Source organism: Acomys russatus, chromosome 32 (genome assembly GCF_903995435.1).
Source record: "Acomys russatus chromosome 32, mAcoRus1.1, whole genome shotgun sequence".
Taxonomy (NCBI): Eukaryota; Metazoa; Chordata; class Mammalia; order Rodentia; family Muridae; genus Acomys; species Acomys russatus.
In genome coordinates, this window is record NC_067168.1 from 33214762 (window position 1) to 33237435 (window position 22674).

The window sequence follows — 22674 nt, forward strand, 5'->3', positions numbered from 1 at the left end:
TTCCAGGACAGCAAGGGCTACACAGAGAAACCCTGTCTTGAAAAACCAAGAGAGGCTCTCATGTATCACCAAAGAAGCATTTACTTGCACATATAGAGACTGCAGATCCACAACTAATCAAACTGCAGCAGAGTATGAGGCGCTCGATGCCAACTTATCCATGCAGAATGTAACCTCCAGCTCTACAGCTCAGCGGAAAAGGGGGAAGAAAGACTGTAAGAGCCAGAGGCTCAGGGTGTTTGTTGTTAGATCGTGTCCCGTAGACATGACAGGGAAAATGCATCCACAAACTCTCAACAATAGGGTTTCCAGAACAAGACCTCCATAAAGACAACAGTAATTGGCATGCCAATGCAAATGAGGGAAATTTCACATGGTTTTAACCCTAGATGAGAAAAGCTACAAGTAGTCACGAGATTCTGAGGACAGGAGAATCAGATGCCTCCAGGGCCGAACTCCCACACAGAATGTCAGCTTAGGAGTGATCAACCTTGGGCACATGTATATACAAGCAAAGCTAAATAAACTAAGGTTATATATACACGTGTGTATATATGTATATGTATACATATATGTGTGTGTGTGTTTATGTGTATGTGTGTATATATACATATGTACATACAGATACATACATATATATACATATGTATATACACATAACAATAATAATTAAAGAAGAGATCATTTATTTAGTGGACAGCACTGGAGGAGTTAGAGGGGGAAAGCAAAGTGATTTAGGTGCAGTGCCCAGTTATGAAATTTTCATACAAACAAAAGCTACTAGGAAATTTAAGGTATAAAAAAGTAAATTCACTATAATATCTTGCTAATCTATTGTGATGTTGAACTCCATGTTTCCCAGAAGTTAGAACTATGCTTATAATCATGATACTGTTGAGGCCTACTCTTTGACATGGCTGCAGCCTTTTCTGTATTTAGCTTCCATTTTGTTTATAAGGTGAAATTAACTTCAAACTTTTTTAACTTTCTACCTCTGTTTCCTAGAAGTAGTTACTCATAGTTGACACTAACATTCCCCGCTAGAGGGTCAAATTAACATACACTAGATGATTCAATGTCATACACAATTCATACTTTGCTATCTACATGCTTGGCCACCCTCTGGCTGCACTCTTGCTATCTGCACCGTTGGTTACACTGTGGATGTACTCTGAAAGACCCTAACCACCACCTCGCTACCTCACTTGGAACAATCAGCCTAAAGGTGAGCTGATAACACATCTAGATAGTCAAAAATTAATATTGCTTTGTTCTGTTATCCAAAATGTATTTATTACTGCCCTCCCTTGTCTTTTGCATTTAGTTTCTCTATTAAAAAAAGGACTGCCCTGAAAGGAGGCAGATGTCAGAGTTAGGCTTCCGTGTCCTTTCTGTGACCTTGATTGCAATCAGCCTTGTCTTGGGTTATCTATTCAATAAACTATAAATATTTCACTGAGATTGGTGCTCTAGTGGCTTATGTGAATTCCTGTACTACAACAGATACATATATTTGCTCATTGTAAACATTTGTTGCCACTCTTTACCCGGAGTTATTTGGAAGAAAAAAAAAGTACACTGGGCCCAGTGGCACACACCTATAATTCCAGCACTCAGAGAGGCAGAGGCAGATAGATTTCTGTGAATTAGAGGCCATGCTGGTCTACAAAGTTAGGAGTCCAGGACAGCCAAGGCTAAACAAGAAGAACTCTGTCTCAAAAAACCAAAAACCAACTTTTTTTTTTTTTTTTAAAGAAAAAGAATAATTTTGGTTCCCATTACAAGAGTGGGCCCATCAACATCCCATCATGGATGAAGGAAGAGGACCTAAGGCCCATCCCTCCCTGAAGAGGTATAGCTACTTAACTGTTGCTATGGGTTGGGGAGGTGTGTTTCTCAGTAGTATAGCCACTAACAAGTAAGTCACCCTTGCTTAGTCAAAAATCCCTACCCAGCTAGATGTGGTGGCGCACGACTTTAATCCCAGCCCTTGGGAGGCAAAGGCAGGTGGATCTCTGAGTTCGAGGCCGTGTCAGTCCCAATCTTTTTCTTTCTTTGTGTGCCTGCCTGTGGATCAGGATTTAAGGCTGCCATGCTGATAATGGACTAACCTCTGAAACTGCAACAAGCCCCCAGTCAGATGCTTCCTTTCTAAGAATTGCCTTGGTCATGATGTCTCTCCACAGCAATAGAACCGTGACTAAGACAGAAGACTTACATATATTATTCCTAGAAACTTCAGAATCACTAAAGAATCAATATTCTTCTTCTACCTACCATTAAATACTACAATTAATAAAACAGCCTTTCACCTAGCCTGTTGTTCTAGACCCAGAGAGATGTGAGGGCTAGACCTGGTACAAGAGCATGCCAATCCTCAAACCACCTGGGCTGCCTGCTTTGGAAGCTCCAACTTGCAACCTCCCTCAAGGGGACCCCCCCAAAAAAGAATCTCATGGCATCTCGTGTGAACACAGGAGCTAAGAATGAGAGGGGCAAATGTGCCCTTTGCATCCCAAAGAAGAGGCAGAGGTACAAACTCCACTAGGGCCCTACGCAAGAGTAGCTATAGCACATCAGAAGAAACTGCTGCTCTTTCAATAGAGTTCACCTGTTTCCTTTACTTAAAAGAAAAAGGGTACAAATTTCCAAATTTGTTCTGTGTGCCTGCTACCCGAGCACAGCAAAAGACAATAAAACTGTCTGTTGTAGTAACCTGAAGGGAAGGAGAAAAAGGAAACAGAAGTCAAGGTCACTTTCTCCTCCTCCTGGTGAACGTATCAGAGCACTGAGCTACAAACAGCACAATTGCTCTCACAAAGCTCCAGAAGGGATTTGTGGTCCAGAAAAGGCAGTGGCCAAAGACTGGGGTTCCATGGGCATCTGAACTGGTGGCAGACACTGTGCTGGGAAAGCAAAAGGGGTCAGTGAGAGGAAAGTGGCTCTGTAAAACCCTCCTGATTGCCACATAAAGTATTAGGTGCAAGTTCTTTTACGAAAAGTATTCAGGTGTAATTAAAAAGTTTAAATGATTCTTTCATACCCTTAATCATAAGAATTTCTGACTTGGGAACAGAGAATAAGTCATATTGAAATGGAGATGTTATAAAAGGCAAAACTAAATTTAATAAGCCCCTATACCCTGGCCTAAAGAGAGCAACATTTGAAGTTATACCTTGACAAAATGATAAAGTCATTATTATGATGAACTTTTTCAACTATGTCATTAATAAAAGGCCTAAATATTGCTAGACCTGGTGCTGCATGCCTTTAAACCCAACACTTAGGAGGCAGATCCCTTAGTTCAAGACCAGCCTGGTCTATAAAGCAAGTTTCAGGACAGCCAAGGCTACACAGAGAAACACTGTCTTAAAACAAAAGAAAAGAAAAAAGCCTAAATGTTGACTCTGGTAATGCAAAGAGCTACAGAATTAAACTTTAATCAGACAAAGACAGGAGCTCTCTCAGACTGGCCATATTGAGTCTTAGGTACATGCCTGTTGCTCCAGCATTTGGGAGGTGGCTGAAAAATTAGGAGTTCAAGGTCACTTTGGTGGTTTAAATGAGAATGGACCCCATAGCTCATGTTTGAATGCTTGGTCCCCAGTTAGTAGCCTGTTTGGGAAGGACTGGGAGGTGTGGCCTTTTTAAACAAGGTGTGTCTTTGGAGGTAAGCTTTGCGGTTTCACAGGCCCAAGACAGGTCCACTCTCTGCCTGTCTGGGAATAAGAATATAAACTCTCGGGGGCTGGAGAGATCTCAGAGGTTAAGAGCACTGGCTGCTCTTCCCAAGGTCCTGAGTTCAATTCCCAGCAACCACATGTTGGCTCACAACCATCTACAATGAAATCTGATGCCCTCTTCTGGCCTGCAGGAGTACGTGCAGGCAGAACACTGTATACATAATAAATAAATAAATCTTTAAAAAAAAAAAAAGCTCTCTGCACTATGCCTGCCATGCTGACTGCCATGCTCCCTGCCATGATGATAGTGGGATACCCTTGGAAACTGTAAGCATGACTATTAAATACTTCCTTTTTAAAGCGCTGCCTTGGTCATGGTGTCTCTTCACGGCAATAGAAGAGTAATAACTAAGGCAGCTGTCTCCTGTTAGTAAGTCCAAGGCCAGCCTGGACTACCTGAAACTCTGTCTAAAAAGAGAAGGAGAAAGAGGGCATGGAGGAAGAGGAACGGCAGCAGCTGCTAACCTGGCTACATAGCAAGGCTATCACAAAAGAGTCAAAAACAGATGCCGGGACTGGTAGCATATAACAGAGTCCCAGCATTTGGGAGGGAGATGTAGGTGACTCAGAAGATCAGGGCCAACCTCTTGGTTCCGTATCAAGTTTAAGACCAGGCTAGGTCACATGAGACACTACCTCTAAAAAAGGGAGGAGGAGGAAGAAGAGGAGGAGGAGAACAACAAAAGAAAAAAACCACAAGAAGATGAAAAAAAATCAAGCAATAGAAAATATTTATAGGGCTGGAGAGATGGCTCAGAAGTTAAGAGCACTATCTGCTCTTCCAGAGGTCCTGAGTTCAATTCCCAGCAACCACATGGTGGCTCACAACCATCTATAATGTGATCTAATGCCCTCTTCTGGCCTGCAGGTGTACATGCAAGCTAGAGCACTGTATACATAATCAATCAATCAATCAATAAATCTTAAAAAAAGATTTCTAAAAAAAAAAAAAGAAAATATTTATATTATGTATATCAAAGAAAAGACTTCTACAAAGAACTACTACAAATCAATAGGAAATGGGAAGTTCTCAAATGCAAAAATTTCCATAAACATAAAAAGAACTCAATGTCTTAAATAATTTGAGAAATGCAAATACGACCTACAGTCTAAAGCTTCTGGGCTGGAGAGACAGCTCAGCCTTAAAGGCTAGGCTCACAACCAAAATACAAAGCTTCCTCCCTAACTATTGGGAAAGAGTGCTAAAGGTCCTACCAAACTGAACAATGGGGTCAGTGGCTGGCATGCTTTTCTGATGCAATTTTGAAAAACAATCTTTTACCCCTGGCATGCCCAAACACTCTGCCCTTTTGTGTCTCCAGCCTGGCAAGAGAAAGGGAGGACAGGAACTGGTATCTAAGTTGGCACCGCTTCATCTCAAATAGGGAAGCTGCCATAAATTCTGACTTTTGCTATTTGACATTTGATCTTAGCCAAAAGGCCGAGAAGTTAAGATGAATGCTAGTCTGAAAAATAAGTCCAACAATAGTCAATCATTCCCAAGAAAAAGTGGTATCACTTCCTAGTGAGTGGGAAGAAGGCTAACAGAACAAACTCAGACCAAAGAGACCTGGTTTGAAACTGTAGCTTAGCTGGGAATGGCAGTGCACACCTTTAATCCCAGCGCTCCCGAGTCAGAGACAGGCAGATCACTATAGGTTCAAGGCCAGGCTGATCTTCACAGATAGGTCCAGACCAGCCAGGGCTACACAGAGACCGTGTTGCAAAAGAGACAGAAACTATAATTTAAGGCATGCTACTGGCCATCTACAAAGATACCAATACGCTGAAACTCACCTACACAAAACGCAGTGAGGAAGCTGAGGACACCTTCCATTTGGTCACAGGGCCCGACTGCTACCCCAGGCTCATCTACATCACCTTTTTTGGTTCTTTTCTTCCTACAACAATGCCCATCCTTCCAGATCTTCATACAGAACAACAGAATAAAAGACCTAGAGTTTGTGTGCCAGAGTTCTCATTTTGTGGTCAGGAACTAAAGGTTCATCAAGGACTTGCCCAAGATCAGAGGCTAGAACATGAGTGTGTTGCCCTGAGGCATGTTCCTGTCTACTGTCCAGCTTTTACATGCACAGCCACAGCCTGGATCAAGGCAGCATCCACTGTGCCCAGCCTTTCCTGCACCATCAGTTTCCCTCCCTGATCAGCTCTATTGTCATATGGCTAGAAGGGTAAAACTTACTAACTGAAAAAGAGAAAACACTTCCCCTACAGAGGCAGAGGGTTCAAGCCAATTTAAGCAATAACAGTAATATAAATGAATAAAGCATCAGATGAGAAAAAAATACCTCTCGAGCTGGAGAGATGGCTCTGAGGTTAAGAGGACTGGCTGCTCTTCCAAAGGTCTTGAGTTCAATTCCCAACATCCACATGGTGGCTCACAAGCAACCTATAATAAGATCTAGAACCCTCTTCTGGCACCTAGGCAGGCATGCAGGTAGAATACTGTATAAACAATAAATAAATCTTTAAAAATAAAATCTGTTGATCTCAGCTCTCCTTTCACCACTGCCCTGCTTACCTGTGCCTTTATATAACAACACTTCTCAGGTGTCTCTTCTTAGTTGGTACTTTGTGGCACAGGCCTGTCCTCCTAGTTACTCAAAGCTAAGGCAGGAGGATGGGAAGTTCAAGGCCTCCTGGACTGTTAGGGTGAGACCTTGAGAGGTGGAAGTAGAGGGAGTGGGGGAGAAAAAAAGGAAAAAATAATAATTTTTTTAAGTAAGAGGAGTACTAGGGACGTAGCTCAGTGGTAAAGTTCTTGCCTAGCATCAAAAATGCCCTAGGTTCAATCCTCACTAACACACACACACACACACACACACACACACACACACACACACAGAGTTGTTTTGAGGGTCTCCAATTCCCATCCACCTGTTATCATGCCCTGAATCTATTTATCACGGCATTAAGGGTAATCTCAGCACATCAGAGGTCAAAGCAGGAAGACTGCTCAGGGCCAGTTTGCCAGTTTAGGCTAAATATATAGTGAGTTCTAGGATAGCAAGACTACAAATTAGACCCTGACTTTAAAAGGTGGAAGCAAGGCTGAAAGATGGTTTGATGGTCAAGAGAACTGCTGCTCTTCCAAAGGAAGAACACTGACATGGTGGACGATAACTGGGCATAACTCCAGCTCCAGGGGAATCTGATGCCTTTTTGACTACACACACACACACACACACACACACTCACTCACCCCTCCCCCCCCTCTCTAAGACAGCGTTTCTTTGTATAGCCTTGGCTGTCCTGAACTCACTTTGTAGACCAAGCTGGCCTCCAGAGTGCTGGGATTAAAGATGTGCACGACCATGCCTGGCTAAGACTCTCTTCTTTAACAGGACTCACTCTGTAGACCAGGCTGGCCTTGAAATAATTCATCTTAATTTCTGTCACAAAATCTACAATAATTGGATTTAGCTGGGGGGGGTTGTGAGAGGGAAGGAGGAAGGGAGGAAGAAAACCCAGGCTGGAAAGGGCTCAGACATTAAGAGCACTGGCTTGTTGTTCCTTGTCTGGCAGTAGCCCGGGTTCCAAGCCAGCAGGCTGGTCCAGGTGCTGTTTGCTACAGCACAGGAATAGAGAGATCAAAAGTCCAGTTTCTCTCTCAGGAGCAGCTTAGAAGGAGTGCTCAGGCCAGTGTGCTAGGTGAGGTTCCTGGTCTCACCAGGGGAGGTAGAAATGAATTTTCCACTGGGTGTTGCTGAGAGCTCTTTTAAAATGAGATTGCTGGTATCAGACAGCAGTGGAAACTCTGGAGTTCCAAACGCCAGTGATGATAGCAAAAGTATTACAGCTCCTTTTCTGAGCTGCTGTGCTAAGCACAACAGAGGAAATGGGAAGATACCCAAAACCGGCCAGAGGGCAGGCCTGCTAATGTTTGCAGGCCCGAGTGCTTCTCCTGCGTCAGCACTGATCTCTGACAAAGGGGCTTCAGTGGCTGCCAAGCAGTCAAGCCCTGGGCATCTGGTGGTGATTCTTCCCCAGAATAAATGAGTCTCAGATGGTCATGATGGAGGAATGGAGTGAAAGAGAGAGCAAGCCTTAGTTTTTTGTTAATCAGGGATTTATAAACCTTGGGCAGTGGGGAGGAGTTCAAAGGTGAATGTGTCTGATTTGCTGGGACTAGGGTGCCAGTGAGATACTTAATCTATATGTAACAAAACAGTCCTATCATAAGAAGGAAAATCAGTACTTAATTATCCATGGGTGAGGGAAAATCTCTAGGTATAAAGATCACTGATGGAAAGCCAAGACACCAAGACATCTTTTGTTTGTTTGTGTTTTGTTTTTTACACGTTTTTATTGAAAAATAAAATAATTCATACTACATCTCAATTGCTATCCCATCCGTGCATCCTCCCATTCCTCCCTCCCTCCCGCTTTCACCCCATTCCCCTTCCCTATGACTGTGACTGGGGGGGGGGGGAACCTCCTCCTCCTGAATATGATGCTAGGCTATCAAGTCTCTTCTTGGTAGTCTGCTATCCTTCCTCCGAGTGCCATCGGGCCTCCCCATCAAGGGGACACGGCCAAATATGGGGCACCAGGTTCGACACCAAGACATCTTATTAGCTCATAGTGGGTATCTCCAGGAATGCCCAGGTGCTTGCTGAATGGGTTTCTTATCAGGAAAGGGTCCCTGAGGGCTTTAGGATGCTCCTTGGGGATATAGAGTTCCCCAGATTAGGAGAAGAGGGGACTCCATTGAGAAAGGGAGTCCATCTTCTCACACTGAGTTCAGAGGCCATCCAGAAAGACCAGACTTGGACCTCACAGTGGAGTCCTACACTGGCTGCTCTTCCTGAGGGCCTGTGTTTGATTCCCAGAACACACTTGGCAATGCAAAATAGTCTGTGGCTCTAGTTCTGGAGAATCTGATGTCCCAGGGCACCAGGCATGAACGAAGTACACAACATACCATGCAGGTATAATACCCACACATATAAAATAAATTTAAACAAATCTTAAAGAAAATAATTTGCTCGATCTTAAAAACGTACTAAAATCTACTTTCGTCACCTCTGCCCAGCCACCGCCACCATCTTCTACCTGGATTTTAGTGAAGTGTTTGTGACTGTTCTCTGCTTTGATCCCTCCTTGGAGCTAATTCTGTACATAGAAACCAGAAGAGTCTTTTAAGACTGAAGCGAGATCTTGCTGCTCTGCTGAAAATCTCCAGTATCTTTTACTATCTGACTGGATTGCTCTTTCCACTGGGCCATTTCCTAGCAAACCCTTAACTGTTCAGATCTCAACTCAAAACTTATCTACTCAAGAAAGGTTTTTGGTCGTGGGCTATCTTGTTTTGGTGTTTTCTTTTTTTTTTTTTTTTCTTTTCTTTTTTTACACCCCACATAAAGCAGTTCTAACACTCATATTTCACGCAGATTTTTATCTAGTTTCTGTTTCCCTTCCCATCCCCACACCCCCAAAACAGGGTTTCTTTGTGTAGCCTTGGCTGTCTTGGACTCACTTTGTAGACCAGGCCAGCCTTGAACTCACAGTGATCCACCTGCCTCTGCCTCCCCGAGTGCTGGGATTACAGGTGTGTGCCACCATGCCCCCCAGCTTAGTTTCTTTATAGCACTTAGAAATCTTTTGATAAGCCAGGCCTGGTGGCACACACCTGTAATCCCAGCACTCAGGGAGGCAGAGGCAGGTGGATCACTGTGAGTTCGAGGCTGGCCTGGTCTACAAAGTGAGTCCAGGACAGCCAAGGCTACACAGAGGCACCCTGTCTTGAAAAACCAAAAAAAGAAAAGAAGAGAAAAAGAAATATTTTGACATACTATTTATAAACCAGGTATGGTGTACACACTGTAATCTCAGCACTTGGAAGGCTGACACTAGAGGATTGCTACGAGTTGAGGCCAGCCTGGGCTGCACAGTAAGTACCAAGCCAGCCAGGACTAAAAATCTCAAACAATAACTAATTTTAAAAAGATATATTTATGTATTTGTTATAAATGTCCGCCTTACAAAAGTGAGACTCCCATGGGAAAAAGCATTTTTTGGACCTCTCTGTATTCCCAATGCCCATGACAATGCCTAACAAAGAGCAGAGATATTACTGAATAATTGAAAGAATGTATCCTCTTCCCTGCTGTTCTTTCTTTGCCGGGGAGGGGCGGCTATGGGAAGAGGTGGTGAGACAAGGTTTGTCTGAGCGGCCCTGGCCGTCCTGAAACTAGCACTGAAACTGTAGGCCAGGCTGGCCTAGGAGATCGGCCTGCTTGTGCCTGGTGAGTGCTCCCTACTGTTCCTATACACCATACTCCTCCCCTGATGTCCCCTGTTCCCTCTGAGACCTGTCATTACTTAAGATGGACAGTTGCTGGGGTTTTTAAGCAACTTTGAATCTTCACAGACTTAAACTATTAGGTATCTGTCTAACAAGAACTGAATCTCAAATATTATATATGACAAAGTCTGCAGTGATCTGTAGACTAGGTAGGAGTGCCTTATTCTGAGTGGAAATGCTTCATTTCACAGGAAGGCTAGGGTTAAGAGGAAGGCAGATATGAGTTTAAATGAAAGTTTCCCAGCAACATTCCCCAAAAGAGCCACAGAGTATTAACAAAATGCCCAACATGAGGTGTGAGAAGCCCCCTATTGAGCTGTTGGTCAGGGTTACCCAAGAGATTCACAAAACACAGGCTATTGCTGTCCCCCTTGGATGCCTCCCAGAGGTTGAAAGCAAGTCCCTATTGCTGAAGACACCAGGAACTTCAGACACAGGATGGAGGGGACAGTAGCTAGTTCTGACCCTGGTGACTCCCTTTCAAGATACCAGAAGTAACCAATAGAAGTAACCAGCTAGGACATCTTTGAATTAAAACAATGATCAGCACGGTGCTATAACTCTAAGGTACAAGAGTGGAACTGTCCGTTCAACAAGAGGGAAATCATGCCTGAGGCTGGACACCTAGCTAGCTACCAGGCAGGGTGTGTAAAGCCATGGATCTCAGAGGAAGCCTACAATAACCACTTTACAAAACCAGCAAAAATCTTAACTACATTCCGAAGATTTATCCTTATACCCACAGATAAATATAGATCTCAGCCTTCAACAAAGAAATGTCTCCTTGTAACAGAGAACCACAAAAAAGACAGATAATAAATGACTGTGTGGTGCCCTACTCCAATGGATACATCTAAAATACCACTCCTACACCTAAGGCTCAGGAACCAGAGAATGAGGAACACAAAGATTATAAGAGCCAGAGGAACAGGAAATTTTGCTGTGAGCTTCCATCTACTAGGAATCTCAGAAAAGCCATACCTATGAAGTTTCATCAATATGGCTGCTATAACAAGACTTGAACAAGGATGATACCAATAAACATGCTAAAGGGAATGGGGCGTGGTCGCACACAACCTTAGATAAAGAACTACAGACATCTGAAGAATGCTGAGAGTGAGATAAACAGTCTTCCTTGGGGAAAAGCATACTGATTGGTTATCAATATCAAATGGTCAGCACTAAACACACAATAAATAAATATATATACATATATACATATCATGCCCTACAGTGGTGGTGCACATCTTTGATCCCAGAAGTATCTCTGAGTTTGAGGCCAGCTGGTCTACAGAGTGAGTTCCAGGATAGCCAGGGATAAACAAAGAATGCCTATCTCAAATAAAAAAACAAATATATACAGTATATATATATATATATATATATATATATATATACTATATATATATACTGTATACTGATATATATATCAGTATACAGACTGAGACAGTTGTATTTATATATTTAGTAATTTGCTTGCACATACACAATATCAACAAAGAAACAAAGGCCATGAATTTAAGAGAAAGCAAGGTGGTATATGGGGGAAAAGCTGGAAAGAAGGAAAGGGAAGATGATAAAATTATATTATTTTAATTTCAAAAAAGAAAAAAGAGGCAAAGACAGAAAAAAGTAAAGGATGAAATTTGGTACTTGGAAAGCTAAGAAGGAAAGATCTCAAGTTCAAGGCTAGCATTTACTTCAGAGTGAGTTCAAGGTCGATTTGTACTATATAGTAAGTTTAAGGCCAACCTAGGCCACATAGCAAGATCTTGTCTCAAAAAACTAAAGGGTGAGGAGGAAGAGGAGGAAGAGGAACAGGTGGGCATGATCAGTGTACACCTTTGGCACCATCACAATCAATCCTGCTAGTATGTGCAATTAATGTTTAGTAATTAAATGCAGTTTCTAATAAAATACTACCAGGTTCTAGTCTCAGTTTTATTCTATTCCAGTTTCCCCCCATGACTTGGATAGTAGATAGCAGAGGTAGCAGATCCAATGCATTATTTGTGGGGGAATGGGAGAGGAGTACAGGGTGTTGCTGGGAAACAAACTCTGATTGTTATGCCAATATTAAGGTACACCCCCAGCTCAAAATTCATTATCTAAATAAGATGAAAGCCCAAGTCATAAGAAGCTTGCATAGCTCCTTATAGCAGCTTTATTTCAAGGGGGGGGGTGTCACAGATCTATAATTTTAGCACAAGAGAAGCTTAGGCAGAAGGATCAAGAGTTCAGGAATTCCCCAGGCGGTGATGGTGCACGCCTTTAATCCCAGCACTCAGGGTGGCAGAGGCAGAGGGGCATCTCTATGAGTTCTAGGCCAGCCTGGTCTACAGAGGAGTTCTAGGACAGCCAAGGCTACACAGAGAAAGCTTTTCTTGGGGGGGGGGGCACTTCAGGAGTTCAAGGCCAATCTTAACTACACAGCCAGAAAACAGCCTGGCTACAAGAAATCTGTCTTTAAAGAAAAAAAAGAGAGAAAAAAAATCTCTCTCTCTCTCTCTCTCTCTCTCTCTCTCTCTCTCTCTCTCTCTCTCTCTCTCTCTCTCCCTCCCTCCCTCCCTCCTTCCAGGTGCAGTTTTGTTTGGAAACTTTTTAAAATAAATTTTTAGATTTCTTTTATATCCATGAATATCATGAATATCTTGCTTTCACATATGTATGTGCACCATGTGCTTGCCTGCTGCCATAGGAGGTCAGAAGAGGGCATCAGGCACCTGGAACTGGAGTTACAGACTGGTGTGACATGCCATGTGGGCGCTGGGAATCAAGCCCAGTCCTCTGCAAGAACAAGTAGTACTTCCAACCTCGAAGCCAACTTTCCAACCCTTTTTAAAGGACTTTTGGGGGTGGCAATCCTAACGACTGAGTGAGTCCAAGACCATGTGCATGCCAAACAGCCTACCACTGAGCTCATACATAGCCCTTTTCTTGTTTGTTGTTTTTCGAAACAGGGTCTCACTACATTGACCACGCTGGCTTCAAACTCATGCCAGTCTGTGGAAGGATGCTGAGTCAATGTATCAACCATCAATAAAACGCTGTTTAGCCAATCAGCTGGGCAGAAGGACAGGAAGTGAGAGGCGGGACTTCCTGGAGGGGAGAGGAAAGTTTGAGGGTTGGAGCAAAAAGGAGATTTTTTTGACGGTTAGAGGAGGACGGTGGGGACTTGATGAGGACCAGCCCACAGGTCATAGTGGCAAGTGCTTGGAATATATGTATGTTATAAGGTTTAGAGTAGTTTGCTTAGTTTAGGAGTAGATTAGAATCTGTTCAGATTCTGCCTGGCGAAGTGCTGGCAGCTTTAAAGTTTAAAAAAATATATGTAATTGTGTAAACTCAAGTACTAATGCCTAGGGTATAGATAAGTTTATATAAGGTTTAATGCCATCCTCCCCCCCCCCCCAGGGCAACTGGCTTGTCTCTAAAATGGGGTACATTTCCTCGGGAGACAGGTAGCGGCTTAACCTATTCATAAGGTGCCACAGAGCCTAGAGAAGGACATTAAGAACTATACAACCTTGTTTTGACTTCAATTAAATAATGGCTGTATGGTCTTTGGTAATGGTGATATTATACTTCCTCTTTGAAAGAGGTCAAAATAAAACAGACCTGGATGAAAAGGAGACTACTGACTTAAGTCAGTCTATTCGTACATGAATTCAAACTACAGTACTAGCCTTGATTGTATAATGCTTGTGAGAAATTATATAATTTCAGAATTAAAGTACCAGACACTGATGCTGGATCAGACCCAGCAGGGTTGATCCTCCAGCATGCTGATATGCTGACATGCTGCGTTCCTCATGTTCCATCCATTTGGTTGCTGTCGTCTTCAGAACAGAACATCTCCCAAGACAGCTTTGGAGAAAGCTCCTGATTCCAGTTGGTCCAGCATATCAGACCATCCCACACAGGACCTTTATTAAGCTTGAATTTTCCAACATTTAGAGACTGGACCACAAATGCTATCTCTAGCTTGTTTAACCATTTTCCTAGTTTTATCTGGGCCCCTGTATAGGTATTATTTGTCCCAAATCAGCCTGAAGAAGCCTTAAAAAGAGAACGCTGTCCCATCTCCCTTAAAAGGGGGCTGAGTAAGGTTTTCGGCTATGGAGGTTTATCTTCATTGGGAATTGATTGTGTTATTATTGGCTTTGTTCAGAGAAAGAACAAGGTTGAACTCAGGGATTTTTCTCTGAAAATATAAAAATATCTAGGAATGATAGGACAAAAGGTAGAATATTGAGTTTACTCTTCAACTTACGGCCTTAATTATTACTCACAAGGCTAGTTTTAATTCATTGGTATAGAATATTAGATATTGATGTAAAATAGGTTTATTTTTAATTCATTGTACTATTCAATTTTATCACAAGACTATACATCTTAGGTTTAATAGATAGATAAGGTAAAATATTTAGATTAAGTCTTCAAAAACCTCAGAGATCTACAGAATATGGCATTTCAAAAAATTTTATTTGTTTTGAGGATTCTTTGAAAATGAGACAGGTTGATTCCTGGCAACACCCAGCCTGCCTCAAAGAAGGTAATGAGCATGGAGGAATCTCCTTATGGATATGGCTTCAGATGTGGCAAACCCGTCCCTGGGCAAAAAAATGTCCTTAGTGTCTGCCACAGACAGAATTCTGCCTGAAATGGGAAAACTTGGATGCAGGTGGAGTTGACGGCCTAACTCTGCCAAGACAGGGTAAGCAAGTCCTCAACAGTCCCTGCTTCAAAAACATGTCTGTCAGATAAAGTGGGCCAGAAGGCTGAAGATGATGCTCCAACGTGTTAAAGAGTTTCGAGTGACTGTTCAGGTAGTAAAGTGTCTCTGTCATCATTTCCCCCCCATTTTGGAAGCTGCTACCCTGTACTTCCTATTTACTCAGCTAATTAATTTTATTCCTTCTCAAGTTTCTGATGGGGTTGAAGATAGTGAAACATTATGAGTATAACATAAATGTAACGATCATTTTGTGATTCATATATATATATAGTATATTGGTGTAATGATATAAATGTATAGGTAAAAGAGTTTTTGTTTTATTAGACTAAAAGGGGGAATTGTGGAGGAATGCTGAGTAAATGTATCAACCGTCAATAAAGCGCTGTTTAGCCAATCAGCTAGGCAGAAGGACAGGAAGTGAAAGGTGGGACTTCCTGGAGGAAAGGAGAAAGTTTGAGGGTTGGAGAGAAAAAGGGTTTTTTTTTTTTTTTGATGGTTGGAGGAGGACAGAGGGGACTTGACGAGGACTGGCCCAGGGGTCATAGTGAAAAGTGCTTGGAATATGTGTATGTTATAAGGTTTAGAGTAGTTTGCTTAATTTACGAGTAGATTAGAATCAGTTTAGACTCTGCCCGGCGAAGTGCTGGCAGCTTTAAAGTTCGTTTCAGTCTCCTTGTGTCAGTTATTTGCTTTGTAGGCCAAACGGATACAAATTACTGTAACACCAGTCCTCACTCTTTAGCCTCCAAAATTCTGGACTGCATCCATGAGCTGCCATTCCCTATCAGCACCTTTGCTCTGTTTAGTGGTGCTGGGAACTGAGCCGGGGGCCTTCTGCACATGTAGGCAAACACTTGACTGCTGATATACATGTCTAGCCTTCTTAGGAGTAATTCTTCCTATGTCTGCCCTTGGGGTAGAAGAGCTAGGAGTTCACAGGGTCTTACTATCTAGCCAGGCTGGCCTCAGAATTCTTGCATCTCAACCTCCTTAGTACTGGGATTACATGTAATTCTTTATAAAACCAAACCCACTCATTCTGATTCCGGTTAAAACTCTTGAGGGCTTCTGCACTTTTCTGCTTTCAGCTACTTGAAGAACATGACTTTTCCTGCAGACTGTGGCTATTTATTCACATGGTGAGAATTCAGTAAGAGTCTGAAATCACTAACCCATGAGACCAAACAAACTGTGGGAACTGGCAAGATGGCTCAACTGGGACAGGTGCTTGCTGCCAAACCTTAATACCTGAATTCAATCCCTGGAACCCACACAACAAAAAGAGAATCAAGTCTTACAGGTAGTCTTCTGACCTCCACATATAACTGTAACACAAGTGTGTACGTACACACACACACACACACACACACACACACACACACACACACACAAAGGGGGAGAGAGAGAGAATGGCTTAATCAAGGATTCTAGCTTTCCATCTTCATACCTCTTGTGTGGTGGCTAGTCTTAGATCCTAACTTGATCCACCTAGGAAGAAAGACCCTCAGCTGAGAAATTGCCTCCAATAGATCAGGCTGTGGACATGCTTACAGGATATTTTCTTGATCATTAATATAAGTGGGCCTATCCCTAGGCAGGTGGGCCTGGGTTGTATAAGAAAAGCAGCTGAGCATGAGTCTGGGAAGAAGCAGCATTCCTCTGTGATTTCTGCACCAAGCTCCTGTCCTGACTTCCCTCAGTGATGGGCTATGATGACTATACTGTAGATGCGTAAGCCCTTTAAGTTGCTTTTGGTCCTGATGTTTGTTTTATCACAGCAACAAAAAAGCAAATTAGAACACCTTGCCTATCTTATCCCAGACTAATCGGTCCTTTGATTTGTAACTATCTCACTATACTCCAGCCACAATGGTCTCATTGTTACTGATTCTAAATCAAGTTTATTCCTGAGGCCTCTCCTTGGTTCTCTGCCTAGAACACTTCATCCCTGATACTTCACATCTCAAAGAGAACAAATAGAAAGGAGCCAAAGGAAAAGCAAAGAGCAGACTTCCTCAAGAGGGCCAGAAGCCCAGAGATGGAGGAAACCAGCTTTCCCTACTCAGTAGTTAGATGAAGTGGTTCAGCCTCAGGCCTCACCTTTTTGGCTATGAGGCAGCTCTCAGAAGGGACTAAGTGTGCTGTATCTGCGACACAATTCCAGGATCGTGATGTGCCATGTAAAACAGATAAGAATAAAACAAAAGGCTGAAGATACATCTTAGCTGGTAGAACTACTTGCCTAGCATTCCCACAACCCTGAGCTCAACATCTAGTACCCCACTTCCCCCAAAATCCAGAATAATAATAAAATACTCTAAAGTGATGCATCTAAGGCCACTCAGAATTTTCTGCTAAGTGGATCCTAACAAAATACTAAATGAGCATGCTTGTAATCCCAGTATTCAGGGAGGCAGAGACAGGAAGATGGATCTTTGTGAGTTTGAAGCCAGCCCAGTACACAAAGTGAATCAAGGACAGCCAAGGCTACACAGAGAAACCCTATGCTGAAAAACCACCCCATCCTCCAAAAAAAATGCATGGTGATTCTGATTTTTTTTCCATTTTATGAACATACAAGTTTTTCATGTGTGTATGTATACATATGAGAATACACACACACACACACACACACACACACACGCAATCCCTGTAGATGCCAGGAAAGTCTGGAAGGTATATATGGCTCTGACGCTGTAGTGAAGTACAAAATGGTCCTGAGTCACACTTCAAAAAACCCTAGTTGAACAAGAAATAGAAGATAGCCCTAGCATTCCAGGATAGCCAAGACTACACAAGGAAACCCTACCTCAAAAAATAAAAGTAAACAAATAAATAAAATGTGGGAAGCAGAAGCAGGCAGAGCTTTGTGAGTTTGGGGCTAGTCTGGTCTATAAAGCAAGTCCAGGACAGCCAAGGCTACACAGAGAAGCCCTGTCTCGAAACACATTAAAAAAAAAGAAAGAAAGAAAGAAAGAAAGAAAGGAGGGAGAAGAAAGTCATAGCGACCTTGCCTCAAAAAGAAGAGAGAAAGGAGTGAGCAAGGGAAAGAGAGAGAAGGAAGGAACCCAGTAAGATTCCAAAAGCTGAGAAGGAAGGTGTGTAGTGTCCACTCCACTAATTGGCAGCAGCTAAAACCCATCTGAACCTGACAGGATTCTAAGGGTGTCTAAAAATACCGATCTGAGAACCGAGACAATGAAAAACAGAAAGTGACCAGATAGCTAGGGATTCCCAGGTTGAACTGACAGAAGCTTTGGACAGTATAAAGGAGAGGAAACTTTCATCTGACCACATGGCAGATGGTAGATATGGGTAAGAAGGGAAGAATGTAACATCAATGCAGAAAGGAGGAGGGCTGCTGCTCAGGGTCAGAGTCTGCGGCAGAGCATACTTCCCCAAACCCCCTCAAAACCTAGTGGTGGTTAATGCACTGCTCAGTTCCACAAAGTGGTGGAATTGTTAGTCTGTTATCACAAAAAGCTCTTTCCTTGTAAGCATTATCAGCCATGAAAGGCCAGAATTGACTGAGAAGGCCTAGCGCTAGACTGGAGATTAAAAGAAGAGGTTTGCGGATGGCAGGAAAGGACTGTCAGTGGGCACAGTTCTTGCTGCTCATGGCAGCACTCATCCGCAACCTCAGAACAGGGAGGCAGAGACACTCGGATCCTTGGGGCATATGGGGCAGCTTGTCTAGATCAACGAGAGACCTGCCTCAGAAAAAAGGTGAAAAGGACTGAAGAAGAGACCGAATGTCAACTTCTGGCCTCCATGTGCACACACATGAACACACATAAACACACGTACACACCAAGATTGAAAGAGTTTCACTGGTCTGGTGGCACAGTCTTGGAATCCCAAGTGCTTGGAAGGCTAAAGGAGGAGAATTTCAAGTTCAATTTCAAGACCAAGATTAGCACCAGCCTGGCAACCTAGTGAGAACATAAAATATAAAAAGTGATGTGGATATAGTTCAGTGATCAAGGGTTTTGCTACTAGGCATATGCCCTTGGGTTCAATTCCCAGTGCCATAAAAGAGAAGGAAAGAAAAGTTTCTATGCTATTTCAAGAGCTAGCTGTTAGCTTGTACACCTGAGGATTGCCAGTCTGAGGCCAGTCTGAGCTACAAAGTGAGACCCTATTTTAAAAAAAAAAAAAAAAAAAAAAAAAAAGTTGAGGTTAGTTAAAGGAAGCAGAGAGCAGCTTTGGAGATGCAGCTGCCCCATAGCTGGAGCAGCTGACAGTGGCCAGCACTGCAGATGATCACCACTCTGAGCTGTCAATCTGATCTGAGAATCTCTAGCCAGATAATTCCCTCATGTACAAACATGAGGCTTCCGGAACTCAAAGGACATTCAACAGCCATCACTATACCTGATGTCTATACACACTTCGGGCTGCAGACTCAGCACAGGGACTCTCCCTGACTCCTCCATCACTGGGGCAAGTATACTTCACTCTAAAATCTCTAGATTTGAGCCTACCTTTCTGTCCAAAATGGGTTAAATGCTTACCTTTCTACCACTAAAGCAATGATTACTTGGAAGAATAACCATAGATTTCCTGAAAATGAGCACAAAAGTTCTGAGACTGTTTTATCAGCCCATATCTTCTCACTACAGACGGTCTACAAACTCCAACTAGAACTTAGGCATAATGACATACACCTACAGTCCCAGCACTTGGAAGACTGAGGCAAGATTACAAAGAGTCCATGGATAGCCTGGTTTACAGTGAGTTCCAGCCAGCCTCAGCTATACAGAGCAAGACCCTGTGTCTCAACACCCCCAAACCCAACCGCCCCCCGCTCCCGAAAAAACAACTAGAAATCCCATGTTCTCCAGTAAAAATTCCACAAAGGACGGATACAGCAATCTGTTCACAGTAGAGGTACTTACCATCCAGCAGGCCTTCCTCGTCATCCCTGTCATGCTCCTCCACTGCCACCTCCTCCTCCTCCTCCTCCTCTTCCGCATCCTCCAGCTCCACGTCCGGGTCCAGGTCTGGATCGCTCCCTGAGGCGGATTCGTCTGACATGGCTCCCAGAAGTCCTCAGTGGGCATTACCGACTCATGTCCACTGTAGGGTCCTAAGAGGAGGTCAAAGGGCATCAGGATCACCAAGGTTTCACAAACCTTCCCAAGAAAAAGATACTGAAGGTGAATCCCTAGAGCTTTCTAAAGTAAGGCAAACTACCCAAACACAAGTCTCAGTCTTCTCTGTGAGAACGCTGCCTTGAGACACATTTTGTTGAGTTTGCCCAGCTCAAGCATTTCAGGGGCTGCTTTACAAAAAAAGCAACAGCAACAAAATTAAAACTGGGTGTTTGAGAATTCACAGTTGTCCATTCCTTCCAGTTTCCTGAAAACCATCTCTCGTGCCCATACTTGCTCACCTACACATACACATACAAGTATTTATACTCCCAGGCACTATTCTGGGTAGAGCAGGAAGAAAAGAATATTGGGAGGGTGAGGGCTGGTACATGCCAGGGCGGCTGCTACCTTACACTGAGTGTCAAGGAAATCTTCACTAAGCAGACCAGAGGACACAAGGAAGCCATGCAGACACCTGAAGTGTGCATTTCAGGCAGAGTGAGCATCAGAGGCCAAGCCCTGAGTCAAGGGAAGGTAAGAAACGAGTCCTGTGTGGAATAGGGCAGGATACAGCCACAGGACATCACACAGTAGACAGCTCGCTCTCTAGTCAACTGAATCAAGATCCGGACTTAGTGAGAAGTTGACTGTTTACCATACTGTCGCTCTGCCCAGGCTTGTAGGAAGCCTTGTATGAAGGCATCAGTAGCCATTTCTGTTTTTAGGTTCTTCTCTACATCTTGGTCTAGTTCCAACCACATCTTCCAAAAAGCTTCGCAAAGCGTCCCCCTTCCTCCTCCCCCACACCTGTGCCCACACAGGCTTCACACAGCTACCTCCTTGACCCCACAATGAGCCTCCAGGGCAGGCATGTAAATGGGAATTACCTTTAGACTTGTGGGTATTCATTTGTCCATGGTCCCTGCCTCACCTGCCAGTCTGGTATGTCACATACACTATATACCACAACTATCTCCTCCTCTTTTTCTTCATCCCTTCTCAGTCCCACAACTTTATCTTCACCCTCAAGTCCAAGGATTATAAGTATAAACCACCACAGCTGTCTTTAGAGAAATTGTCTTTCTTTCTTTTTAAAGATTTATTTATTTAAGTATAGTGTTTCACCTTCATGTATGCCTGCCCACCAGAAGAGGGCACCAGACCTCACTGTAGATGGTTGTGAGCCACCATGTGGTTGCTGGGAATTGAACTCAGGACCTTTGGAAGAGCAGGCAGTGCTCTTAACCACTGAGCCAAATCTCCAGCCCCAGAAAATTTCTAATTAATAAGTGCCTTTAGACTCGAGAGGCAGAGGCAGGTAGATCACTGTGAGTTCGAGACCAGCTTGGTCTACAAAGTAAGTCCAGGACAGCCAAGGCTACACAGAGAAACCCTGCCTCAAAAAACAAACAAACAAAAAAAAAGTGTCTTTAGGTACCTAGATGCCTGTCATTCTTGGAAATGAGATTTACAGCAATAGAGTAACAATTACAGTAACAAGGAATTGGCTTCTATATGCCCTTAGTCAACACTAGCTGCTTCAAAACCTCAGTCCTCCACCCAAAAACAAAAAGTCTAGGTATGGTAAGCCACAACTTTTTTTTTTTTTTTTTTTTAATTTAAATGACTCCTTTATTAGAAAACTGGGTTGTGGGGACTGGAGAAATGGCTCACTGGTTAAGGGACAGCCTGCTCTTCCAAAGGTCCTGAGTTCAATTCCCAGGAACCACATGGTGGCTCACAACCATCTATAATGTGATATGATGCCCTCTTCTGCAGATAAAGCACTCATATACAAGAAATACAATAAATAAACCTTTTTTTAAAAAGAAAGAAAGAAAATTGAGTTGTTAGCATGTTTTACTGTATTATACTTATACACTTTAACTTCAGAAATTGTCAGGTGGCCTCTAGCTTCAGCATGTGTCTCACATTAACATGCAGTTACCAGTATGACTAAAACTAGGTGAACTCTCATTATCTGAAGACCCAATAGGTTCATCTTAGTATCATCCAGCCTACAGACATTTTAAGCTGAAAGCAGTAACTGTTTACCTGGCATGTGAAGCTACAGTACCACAGAGCAGTACCACTTTAAGGCTAGAGGTGATCAAAACCCACACATGCTCAGCTGACACAGGCCATTAAGACTGGACTAAACCATGGAAGACAGTTTTGCTTCTTGTGGGATGAAGGGCTATTCCCTAAGAGGCATATATGCATCACCCCATACTTTCTCATGTAAACCTGATATGCAAGGTTTAATATTTGACCATTTCAAGTTATTTCCCTATGTATATTCAGGTCTGGCATATACTGTTCAACATCTGCATAAAATGAAACATAGAAAACGCCTTGCCCTTTCTACTCAAATTTAAAACTGAACTTGACTGTCATTCTCACATCTTAAAGCCATGAATTAGCACCAGTTGTTTACTTTCGAGCTTGACTTTGAGGTGCTTTCTTCCCACTAATCCTCTGGCTGTGATGAATGGCTGGAAGAACTATGTCTGCTGCTCACCAGACCCGGCAATCTGAAGGATAGCCCATCCCAGGAAAGACTAGAAGCCCAACAAACAGTCATGACCTTTGCCAGAACCCACATAAAATGGTTTTTCTGGAAAAAACTAAGCTTGTTGTTTTGTGGGATGAAAAAATTCTCAGCCAGGTGTGGTGATACTTGTCCTTAATCCCAGCAGAGGCAGGCCAGCCAAGGATACACAGTAAAACACCTCCCGCACCCCACTCTCTCACCAAAAAAAAAAAAAA

The 22674-nt window shown here is 43.1% G+C and overlaps 1 protein-coding gene across 1 annotated transcript in view; it reads right to left on the reverse strand.

The window, feature by feature from the left end:
• Rad54l2 (RAD54 like 2) overlaps positions 1 to 22674 on the reverse strand; it is an 88946-nt gene that overhangs the window by 41950 nt on the left and 24322 nt on the right. The window contains 1 exon segment of the mRNA XM_051139977.1: positions 19708 to 19898. Within this exon segment, the coding sequence (XP_050995934.1) occupies positions 19708 to 19846 (139 nt within the window). The 5' untranslated portion in view covers positions 19847 to 19898.